The following is a 10,740-nucleotide window of genomic DNA, read 5'->3' as shown; positions in this document are numbered from 1 at the left end:
CACGGGCTCCCTCACTGTTTTCAACAGGGAACGGACGAGGATGGTTGGATTTGAATGGGATTCTTTGGCAGCTCAGTGGTAAAGAATCCGCCTGCAATGCAGGAGATATGAGTTTGATCCCTGGTCCAGGAGGATCCCCTGGAGAAGGAAATGGCAACCCACTCCAGTAGTCTTGCCTGGAGAATCCCATGGACAGAGGAGTCTGGTGGGATATAGTCTAAGGGGTCACAAAAGAGTCAGACATTATTTGACTTTAATAATTTCTCCAGTTGGATTCTATTTTTCTTTAAGTTTTTAAATTGAGGGGAAAACACAGATGAGCCAGACCCAGAAATTTCTAGTTTTAAATTCACATTTTAAGTATTTGGTTTGATAACATGAGAACAAATGATTTGTAATTCCAGTGGGCCATAGTGAGCGTAGAATTAAACAATCTAATGCTTCTTGAAAATGTGTTTAAGAATCTTAACATTGAGCTGGAATGCTGTCTTAATAATTCTCATTATCTTTTAGCTATTTTTATTCCATAGCATTTGGAAGACGCCAGGACACATTAATGGGACATGATGATGCTGTTAGTAAGATCTGTTGGCATGACAACAGGCTGTATTCTGCATCGTGGGACTCTACTGTGAAGGTTTATATATAATTTCTAGATTAAAATGTTTGGATAATATAAATAGTATAAGCCATTCAACTCCCTGCTGTTGATGTGTTCAGTCACTTTTTCACTGCTTTTCATAGAGTGGTATGGAAGGATATGGAGGTTATCCCCTTCGTGTGTTTAGTGTGCAGTGTGGGGAGATGTTTTCCTGAGCTTGCCATGTGCGCTCCACTGGGGGTCTAGTGGTTCATTAGAGAAACACGCAGCGGCCCATCTGAGCTCATGCAGCTGTGAGCTAGCAGTTGACCAGTGAATCAGAAAGTATCAAAATAAGTGGAGAATCGTTGAAAAATACAGACACACTCCTTCATCCTTACTGATACAGGGCCACACTTGGCCGTTTCTCTGAAATCTTGCACAACTTTGCTGCATGAACCACAGCAGCATTCATCATCCTTGGTTTCCAGTTTGCTTTTATGTAAACAGAAAGCAAGAACCTAAAACCATTAGAATTCCTTCAAGTTTTTCATCATTTCTGCTTCCCCCAGAGGGGGCACTTTTGTTGGTAAATTTTCTTGCCTACATGTAAAGTCAAGTCGCTCAGTCGTGTCCGACTCTTTGTGACCCCATGGAGCCTACCAGGCTCCCCTGTCCATGGGATTTTCCAGGAGTACTGTAGTGGATTGCCATTTCCTTCTCCAGGGGATCTTCCCGACCCAGGGATCAAACCCGGGTCTCCCACATTGTAGACAGATGCCTAACCATCTGAGCCACTAAATTTTTTTGCCAACTTGCCTTTTTGAGTTTTCTCAAAACCTTAATGGGGCTTCCTAGGTGGTGCTAGTGGTAAAGAATACACCTGCCAATGCAAGAGACATGAGACGTGGGTTCGATCCCTGGGTTGAGAAGATCCCCTGGAGAAGGGAATGGCAACCCACTCCAGTATTCTTGCCTGGGGAATCCCATGGACAGAGGAGCCTGGTGGGCTACAGTCCACGGGGTTGCAAAGAGTCAGACACGACTGAGCACTCAAAACCTTAATAGACATGACTACACTTCTGCACTTCAATTTTAGTTCACAAAGTACTTAAGTCACAACAGTAAGTGCAAGGGGTGGAGCAGACCCGGGCACAGCGGACCCTCAGGAAGCACGATGGCAGAGTTAAGAGCGCAGGCACAGGCCAGAGAAACAGCCTTAAGACGCTTTGTTTTGTAGGGAGCTATTAAGTGGGAGTTGGTCAGTCAGGAGAGTGTTTGCTGCGCATTAGCAGTGCTCTTAAAGGAAGTGTTCTGCGATGCATCCCATCCCAGGTGTGGTCCGGGATCCCCGCAGAGATGCCGTGTGCCAGGAAACAGCACTTTGAGCTGCTGGCTGAGCTGGAGCACGACGTCAGCGTGAGTACCTGGGCCCAGCGGAAACCACCAGGGGAAGCGGGTTCTTGGCTTGATCTTTTATTTTGCTCACTGGAAGAGAGCACGGGGGCTGTCAGTTCAAGTTGATCCTTTGGGTTTCCAAGTCCACTGTGCCTGTTTTTCCCTGTTTTGCTGTTTAAGAATTGGCTGCCCTCCAGCCAGATTTCCACAAGACCAGTTTCCTAGTATGACATTGAATATCTGGGTATCCTCAAACTATTTGGGCAACCGGATGTGTTTCTGACACCTTAAGTGGAAGAAGCTGTCTGTCTAGGGTGAGGACACCGACGTGTCTACACGGCCCTGTGCTCGCAGCAGGGGCAGAACTCAGCTGGCACCGTGCCCTCTTCACTCAGTCCGTCTCCTCGTGGGCATGGTGCATCTGGCACTGAGGCCTGTGGTATTGTCTTCCCTCTAGGCTGTGAACTGTTGCCTGATCTTCATGGTCAGCAGAATAACCAGGGTTGAGGAATATTTATACAGGATGTAGTTTAGCCAACCTTGAGATTCCCCAGTTCCCCCAAACCCCCCACATCCTCATGGAGCCCCTGTGCTTCAGGCAGCCTGGCATGCCCTGCCACTTGTCACGCATGGAGTCACTATTCTGAGTTGGTCAATTTTAGGCTCTTTGTCAAACAGCATTTTCCAGTAACACTTCATTGTAGTCACTGGCCTATGAAGATTTCACTTGTAAATAGGTGGTGCTGAAAGAACGGGCTGAGAAACACAGCTTCATGACCGTGGCTCTGATGGACTACTGCGTGTGCTTCCTTCTCCAGGTGGATACGATCAGTTTGAACGCTGCCGGCACACTGCTGGCCTCGGGCACCAAGGAAGGCACACTGACCATCTGGGACCTCACCACGGCCACCCTGTTACACCAGATTCCATGTCATGAGGGGACTGTGGGCGACACTGCTTTCAGCCCAGGTAGCATCCTTTTTTAATACAGATGATACCAGGGGAACTGGAATTACTATTTTGAAATAAATAAGAATGTAAACACAGTTTTCCAGGAGGCTCAGTGGTAAAGAATCAGCCTGCCAATGCAGGAGATGCAGGTTCGATCCCTGGGTCAGGAAGATTCCCCTGGAGAAGGAAATGACAATCCACTCCAGTATTCTTGCCTGGAGAATCCCATGGACAGAGGAGCCTGGCAGGCTACAGTCCATGGGGTCACAAATAGTTAGACATGACTGAACAACTAAATGACAAAAATGCTATTTGCTGATAAAAGGGGTTTTGCCTGTGGGTTAAGGCTGCTTTGTGGGAGAACACAGTGCATATAGCATGTGTACCTATTAGAAAAGCTGTATCAGATATTCTTGTTAATTGCTCAAATCACTGGAGAAATTAATTTATGAATTCACACCAAAGGGTCATCAGCCCAGTGCCTTAAACACAGAAGCTTTTCACAGAGAAGTTAGTCCTCATTGGTTAATACAACAAATAACTCACGTGAACATTGGGCTCCTGGACTCAGAAGTGAAATCTCAGATGGTCTAAAGCCGTAACCTGCACCCTGTCCTGCCCTGTGTTGCAGACAGTCGCCACGTCCTGAGCACAGGAGCCGACAGCCGTCTGAATGTTATCGACGTGCAGACAGGAATGCTCATCTCTTCTCTGACTGCGGACGAGCCCCAGAGGTACTCTCGGGTTACTCATGATGAAGACGTTTACAGACAGGCTCGCAGTCACCACTCTGGGCCTGCTCTAGCCCTTCCTTCCTGACGAGGGATGACTTCCAAATCCTTCTTGCAGGTGCTTTCTCTGGGATGGAAACTCCGTCGTATCTGGGAGTCAGTCTGGGGAGCTGCTCGTCTGGGACCTCCTTGGGGGAAGGGTCAGCAAGAGGATCCAGGGCCACTCGGGTAAAGTGTCTCCCACTGACCTGCCTCTTCTCCCTACATGCTCCAGTGCCTCCTTTCCCACCAGAGAACACGCTCTTCGCAGGTTACAAGCCCCCGGGGACCTCTGTGCTGTGAACGTTCCCCTCCAGGTCCTGGCCAGCCTGGCCACCTGAATCTCTTGGTTCTTTCAGGATTTAGATCTGTGTTGGCAGACATTTGACTCCAAAATGGGAAGTTTTTACATTAACTTCTATATAGAGAGGAAAAAAAAGTAAAAGGTATAGATTTTTTTAACACATGCATAGAGATTTTTTTATATATATATAAAAGCAACTTTCTTAGTGGTTCAGTGGCTAAGAGAATGCAGAGGGACCAGGTTTGATTCCTGGTCAGGGAATTAGAGCCCACATGCTTCAACTGTGACCCAAATAAGTTTTTAAAAAACAGGCAACTTCCCTGGTGTCCAGTGGTTAAGACTCAGTGGTTCTGCCACATGGGGCACAGGTTCAATCCTGGTCCAGGAACTAAGATCCTGCATGCCTTGTCACCAAAAAAAAAAAAAATAAATTACAGAGAAAACAGCCTTGCTCCCAGTGATTTCCACCTCCCAGGTCCCCTCCTTGGAGGACTTCTCCAGCTGGTGACCTGGCGTGTCTATTATCCAAGGATGTTTTCTTGTGTACGTCTGTGTCCTTCTGCCTGTTGGCTTCTTAGTTTTCTTTACATTTTCAAGTTTGCCCTTTGAGCATTTGGAGGACAGTTAATTCTTGGGTCGATGCTTACAAGTAACTGTTGACAGCCCACCTTCGTCCGCTTCCCACCGTCACTGCTGTGTGGTCATTTCTTCTCAACACTACATTCAAGTGAGGTCTGTGCCTGCCTTCCTCCGCTCACCTGATAGGAACGGAAGTCAGCACACTCACACCAGTTCCCCACTTGTCCCTCATGATACCTGACTTGTTGTAGGTGTTAATATTTGTATGTTACACACCTGTGACTCCCAGCTGTTTTAGCTGTAGCTTTACATCTGCGTGGTCTCCTAGTCTTCCCAAGTTCCCTGTCCTAAGCACTTGAGTTCAGGCAAAGATTGTTTCAAAGGACAAGACGATGTGGTGGCAGCTGGGCAGCTCACCCTAACCCCGTGTCTCTCCTCGCAGGTGCCGTGACGTGTATGTGGATGAACGAACAGTGCAGCAGCGTCATCACAGGAGGGGAAGACAGACAAATTATGTTCTGGAAGTTGCAGTATTAAGTGCCTTTTCCTCGAATGTTTTTGAACTCTATTTAATGTACTTTTAAACCAAACTTTTAAAGGAATTGGTGAATGTGCAATTACAGTAATTACAAATTTCACCACATGAGAAATTTGTGGTTTTAGACTTTATAAATCATGGTGACTTCATTGAAAGCTGTTAGTTGTCATCCTCGAAGGTGGACAAGGATGTGGGAGATTTGGGGAGGGAACATCTGTGAGGCAGGCGGTTGTCCCAGGGTTATGACGATCAGAAAGCGAGTCTGGGTGAAAGAGCAGCTGAAAGATAACTAAACCAGCTGGGGAAAACCTCCCTAAAGCACTGAACAGTTTAAGGACTTTGCAAGAAAACCTGAGTATTCTCCGCTGTTGCCAAGTCACTCTAATTGACACACTTGTGGCATGCCCGCTGGATTGGGGATGTGTGTTTTCATGGAGTGGTCACTTTCTATTACCTGCTAGCCCCAGATTCTGAGAACCTGGGCAAGGATTAGCAGTTCTTATAACAGTTTACTGTGTATAGCAATGGTTTATTTCATTATGGCTGTTAAATGCTCATCTTTTCTATGACATTAAAAATATTTTTCTGTAATGAAATTCTCATTTTCTTATTTAAATAACTTGGCACAAAGTACTAGGTACTTCAAATGTTGATCCTTCTAGAAAACCATCCTTAGTACTGTGTAATCCTGTACTTCTGGAACTATCTTCAGAGCCAAGTCCAGACAGATAACGAGGAACATCATCACTGAAAAACCTGAGTGGGTTGGCTTTTCTGAATTCCACACAAGATAAGCCATGAATCAGTAGCACTGATTTATTTTGTATTCAACCTCTGAACCACAGAAAGCATGCAAGGTAAGATTTTTCTCTGTTACTTAAAAACCACTGGTGTATCCTGAATGTTAAACATGGCTTGGGTGTCGCCAGGAAAATCAACAGGCTCGCTGAGGCCCTGCTGCTCGGCCTCCAGTGTGTCTGGGCTTCCAGGCTGAAGGTACTTCTCTGGACACTCAGGGCCTCTCAGCACAGAGGGCTTGTCCCAGGCTCCTGGGTGTTAGCCACTCTGGGAGAGGACTCTCCTACAAGCCTGACATTTTCAAATGATGCAATAACATACAGACTAGAACTTAACTTTATTTATACATTTTTAATTAAAATAGAATAGGCATAAGCCAAAGAGGGGGGAAAAAAAAATCAGGATAATGTGTCATTCTTTGAGCAGGGAGGAGGCAGGAAATGGAACACATGACCAGGACAGTGTCCGGAGACCGTCCCGGGGCAGCTAGGTTACATACTGTGTAAATGCCACAATCAGGTCTTAGCCCACTTAATCTACACATGAAAAGAAGAGTCAAGGTTCATTCTATTTAGTACAAGAATTTTTACATTAAATATATAGTGCTTCATTTCTCAAAAAGTGATATCAGTTACTTTTAGAAGAAAGAAGTTCCATTACACAAGGAAGGATTAGAAAGTCTCAAATGCACATCGGCAGCTGTGCTAGCTCGGGAGGTACTGTCAGGCTGCGCGGGGCCAGTGCACATCTCAGGCGAATGCAGAACTGCGTCTGGGTTTAGAAAGGCAGCAATCGTTACATTTTGGCTTTTATTCTAGATGCTTAACTTAGTTAAGGCGACAGTTCAAGCGTATTAAGTGAAGGTAGATAAAATGTAATGACAATCATCGATAAGTCTCTTGCAGCTACACACACTGTCTAATAATGCTTACATGGAATGAAACCAGTGTTACTTAGCTGGTGTTACACACACATAGAACTGAAGAAAAGTAATTCTAAATGCACTATGGTGACAGTAAAAATGCAAATACAGCACAGAACTAAGCACTGCTCGATATCAAGGTGATGGTTCTAACAGAGCTGAGCCTGGAGCAGTCATTCTACTCACAAGGCTGTGAAAGCATCAGGTTTCCAGTAAAGAAGCTAGTCTGTAAAAGTCTTTTCAACTGTAAAACCAGGGTAAGGCTACAACTATCTTGATGTCTGAACAAGATATACTGGATCGAACAGTAAGATTCCCAGCCCTACTGTAAGACAGGAAGTCCTCATGCAGCATATGCTCGCTGGCTCCTAGAAAGCTTCAGGTGCATAATAGAAAGGTCAGTTGCCCAAGACGTAAACGGGAGAACTTCTGGGAAGTTTCCACTGTGCTGTGACTTCTAAACCTCAGGAATGGTGTGATCCATCAAGCTTTTCATAATGCTTGGCGCCATCCTACAAGACAGTTACTTTTGTTAGATACTGAGGGTTGGGTTTCTTTTTTCAAAACTGCTACAATGATTCAAGAAAACTCTAATTCAAACTCAGTACTGTTAGCATCAGGTGGGAATGGAGCAGGTTTTATAATGAGTTCAGCTCTAAGGGTCTCAGGTAATCTAGCTGATTACAAATAAGCTATCTATCCTGGCCAGTAAGATACAGGTCCTTGAATCCTTATATGTTAAGGCTGAATGGTTAAAAAAGACAATGCTATTAATGCTATGAACTAGAGGGAGAAGGCAATGGCACCTCACTCCAGTACTCTTGCCTGGAAAATCCCACGGATGGAGGAGCCTGGTGAGCTGCAGTTCATGGGGTCGCTAAGAGTCGGACACGACTGAGTGACTTCACATTCACTTTTCACTTTCATGCATTGGAGAAGGAAATGGCAACCCACTCCACTGTTCTTGCCTGGAGAAACCCAGGGACGGGGGAGCCTGGTGGGCTGCCGTCTCTGGGGTCGCACAGAGTCGGACACAGCTGAAGCGACTTAGCAGCAGCAGCAGAGGGAAAGGTGTGTACAGGGGTTTTTTTGTAGGGGGTTGGGGGGCGGTGGGGAGGCTATCACTGATTTAAGACAAGTGAGCTCTTCAAGGATTAGTCCTGACAATTCTCCCCGCAACAACCCCCAAAAGGAGCTAGCTGCATTCTATTCCAGCTTCTGGGTAAACAAAAATTCCATTACAGGAGTTACATTTTTTAATGTTTTAAATATCATTTATCTTTCAGGTAGATACTGAAAGGACTGTGCTGGCTGAGCCAGGACAGAACGTAAGATGCTACCAGACAGACAGCCCCAGCCACCCGTTTTATTCTCTCTCCTCAGCTTCCAGCCAGGACTTCCAAAATGTTCAAATGTCTAAATAATGCCAATGTCATCCACTAAAGAACCAAAGGTTTGAAAAGCTTGAGAATTAAAGAAGTACAGAGACTCTATGAAATCACATGAGCACAGAATCAAGTCAAAGAATTCTCTACTTACCGTTTAATAATGTGTTCAAAGATAAAAGCAGGCATGATTGTAATAGTAACTATATTTCCAGCTGTGGACAATATGTCTGCGATCTGAGAGTCCTGTTGAAAACAACGAAAATTCTGAGAGACTTTATTAAATATAAAACTAAGTTATTCTTGGTAAAGAAATATATATGTTCTGAGGTTTTGCTAATGTCTCTAAAATCCTAACTCCTGGTATTTAAATTTTTTCCAGTTTCTTTACCAAGTTTTAATTCATTAGAATCAACTACATTGAATATATTAGCCAACAAAGCATTCTTTTTCTAGAGATTAAATAACTGCCCCCATATACAATATTACCACACCCCTCTGCTAACATTAATTCTTAATGAAAACCTTTAGACCTCAAAATAGTCCTATTTAGGAATTTGTAGAGGGCATAAACCATAAAAAATGAAGTACTAATTTGACCATAAACTATTACTCATTTCCTACAACCCCTGGACTAAAAAAAGCAATTGGACAAAAAAGCAACCATTCATTCAGAATCTCATCAACATCTTCACTGCCCAGGTCTTCACAGAATTCTAGTTCAAGGGACTTCAGAGATCTCACCCATACAGAGGCCACAATTCTAGAGGTTAACATGAGGGCACAGCCAGCGCCCCAAAGAATGTCTCCATTTTGGTCAATAACAGCACCACCCCGACAACACAAATGAAAAAGAGACTTCTAAAACTAAACAATATGATGTAAGTTCTGCTCTGACCTTCAGTCCGATGACGTTCTGTCCGTTGACCTCACAGATGTTATGTTCCGTGAGAAGACCATTTCTAGCTGCAGAACTGTCTTTCACAATGGATGTGATTTTTCCATTTTTAAAAACAAAGCCAACGTGTCCAGTACTGTCCTTATGCATGGTAATTGTCCGTTCAAAGGGCCTGTGAGCATAACAGTTTCAATTAAAATTGTAATTCCAAGGTAAACATTTCAGTGGATTTCCACTATGTTGTACTGGATACTTTGTTACCATAAATTATTTCAAAACTATTTTACTTGGTATGTACATCTTGTGTAAAAGTTTAAAAATTCTCTCCATTATGGCTGGACTAACTAATCAAGATTTCCTTCCTTTAAGTATCAAAGAATTAACACAATGCTTCATGCAGTTTATCAATGTGCTTTTTCCTTTAACATTATGTTTGAACAAAAATCAGTGTTAAAAATGAATTAACTTTTTATATTTCCTGGAGCTTAATTTTTCTTAGGAAGTACTTAGAACCTTTATAATATTTCTCACATCTTGATTTTGAAAACTTTACAACAGTATTTTTGCTGCAGCAGCAGCAAGACGGAAGCCCCAGTCCCTTAGAAAGGGAGGAGCTTCAGAAAGATGGCGTCCGCTCTTGAGCACTGACAACCTGTTACTGCACACGTTTCATGACAAAATACAAATTTTACATTATAAAGTTCACAGCAGTCATGTCTTCCTGGTGATCCAAGTTACTTTTTGAAACTTTGCTCACCTAAGAGCAAAAGTGCCATTTGTCTGCAAAATGTTTACTTAATACCTACCATGTATTATTCAAAGTGAAAACACAAAGGTAGATAAAAGCCAGTTGAACCAACATGAACAAAAATGCCAAAGCTAAAAATGTGTTACAAGGTCTGCCCTTCAACCCCTGCATGGCTGAGAAGGTGGTGGTGTCCGTAGTACAGGTACCGCAAGCTCCATTATAAATGAGCTAAAGATGATGTTCCCACCAAGGACTACAGCCTCAGCCACCCAGAAGGCCAGGCTGGTTTTTGGGAACTGGTAGGCCCCCATGTATCCACCCTGAGCAGGAAACCGGGGGCAAAGTCCAGACACCTGTTGCTGTTACCTTTCTAACCTCTTCTATTTTCCAGAGAAACGGATTAAGACAGGATAGGAACTTCTCAAAGGACAAATTTCTGTAAGCTCTGAATTAAGGTGTAGGCAAAACCGGAACACTGTTTTTAAAAAGTCAAACTATGTAAGAAAGTGAAAGCAACACAGAACTGCAAGAGTATAAATATAAAACTCATCAGTAACATTTGATTATTTTCTGCAACAAAATGCTGTATTTAGTTCAGTTCAGTTGCTCAGTCGTGTCCGACTCTTTGCGACCCCATGAACCACAGCACGCCAGGCCTCCCTGTCCATCACCAACTCCGGGAGTTCACCCAGACTCACGTCTGAGTCAGTGATGCCATCCAGCCATCTCATCCTCTGTCGTCCCCTTCTCCTGCCCCCAATCCCTCCCAGCATCAGAGTCTTTTCCAATGAGTCAACTCTTCACATGAGGTGGCCAAAGTACTGGAGTTGCAGCTTTAGCATCATTCCTTCCAAAGAAATCCCAGGGCT

General features: G+C 44.1%; 2 protein-coding genes across 3 annotated transcripts in view; one reads left to right on the top strand and one right to left on the bottom strand.

The window, feature by feature from the left end:
- NSMAF (neutral sphingomyelinase (N-SMase) activation associated factor) overlaps positions 1-5,711 on the top strand; it is a 66,684-nt gene extending 60,973 nt beyond the window's left edge. The window contains exons 26-31 of the mRNA XM_010838986.1: positions 514-637; positions 1,916-1,999; positions 2,797-2,947; positions 3,561-3,663; positions 3,779-3,888; positions 5,025-5,711. Of these exons, the coding sequence (XP_010837288.1) occupies positions 514-637; positions 1,916-1,999; positions 2,797-2,947; positions 3,561-3,663; positions 3,779-3,888; positions 5,025-5,119 (667 nt within the window). The 3' untranslated portion in view covers positions 5,120-5,711. The remainder of the gene's footprint in view (positions 1-513; positions 638-1,915; positions 2,000-2,796; positions 2,948-3,560; positions 3,664-3,778; positions 3,889-5,024) is intronic.
- Positions 5,712-6,238: 527 nt separating this feature from the next.
- SDCBP (syndecan binding protein (syntenin)) overlaps positions 6,239-10,740 on the bottom strand; it is a 34,594-nt gene continuing 30,092 nt past the window's right edge. For both annotated transcript variants that reach the window (XM_010838984.1, XM_010838985.1), the window contains exons 7-9: positions 9,124-9,295; positions 8,380-8,471; positions 6,239-7,352 (exon numbers count right to left, since the gene is read on the bottom strand). In XM_010838984.1, coding sequence (XP_010837286.1) covers positions 7,298-7,352; positions 8,380-8,471; positions 9,124-9,295 — 319 coding nt within the window. In that variant the 3' untranslated portion in view covers positions 6,239-7,297. The remainder of the gene's footprint in view (positions 7,353-8,379; positions 8,472-9,123; positions 9,296-10,740) is intronic.

The sequence above is a fragment of the Bison bison genome, unplaced genomic scaffold (assembly GCF_000754665.1).
Source record: "Bison bison bison isolate TAMUID 2011002044 unplaced genomic scaffold, Bison_UMD1.0 scf7180017864108, whole genome shotgun sequence".
Taxonomy (NCBI): domain Eukaryota; kingdom Metazoa; phylum Chordata; class Mammalia; order Artiodactyla; family Bovidae; genus Bison; species Bison bison.
The sequence above is the reverse complement of the archived record's forward strand: the minus strand, read 5'-3'. Positions and strand labels throughout refer to the sequence as shown.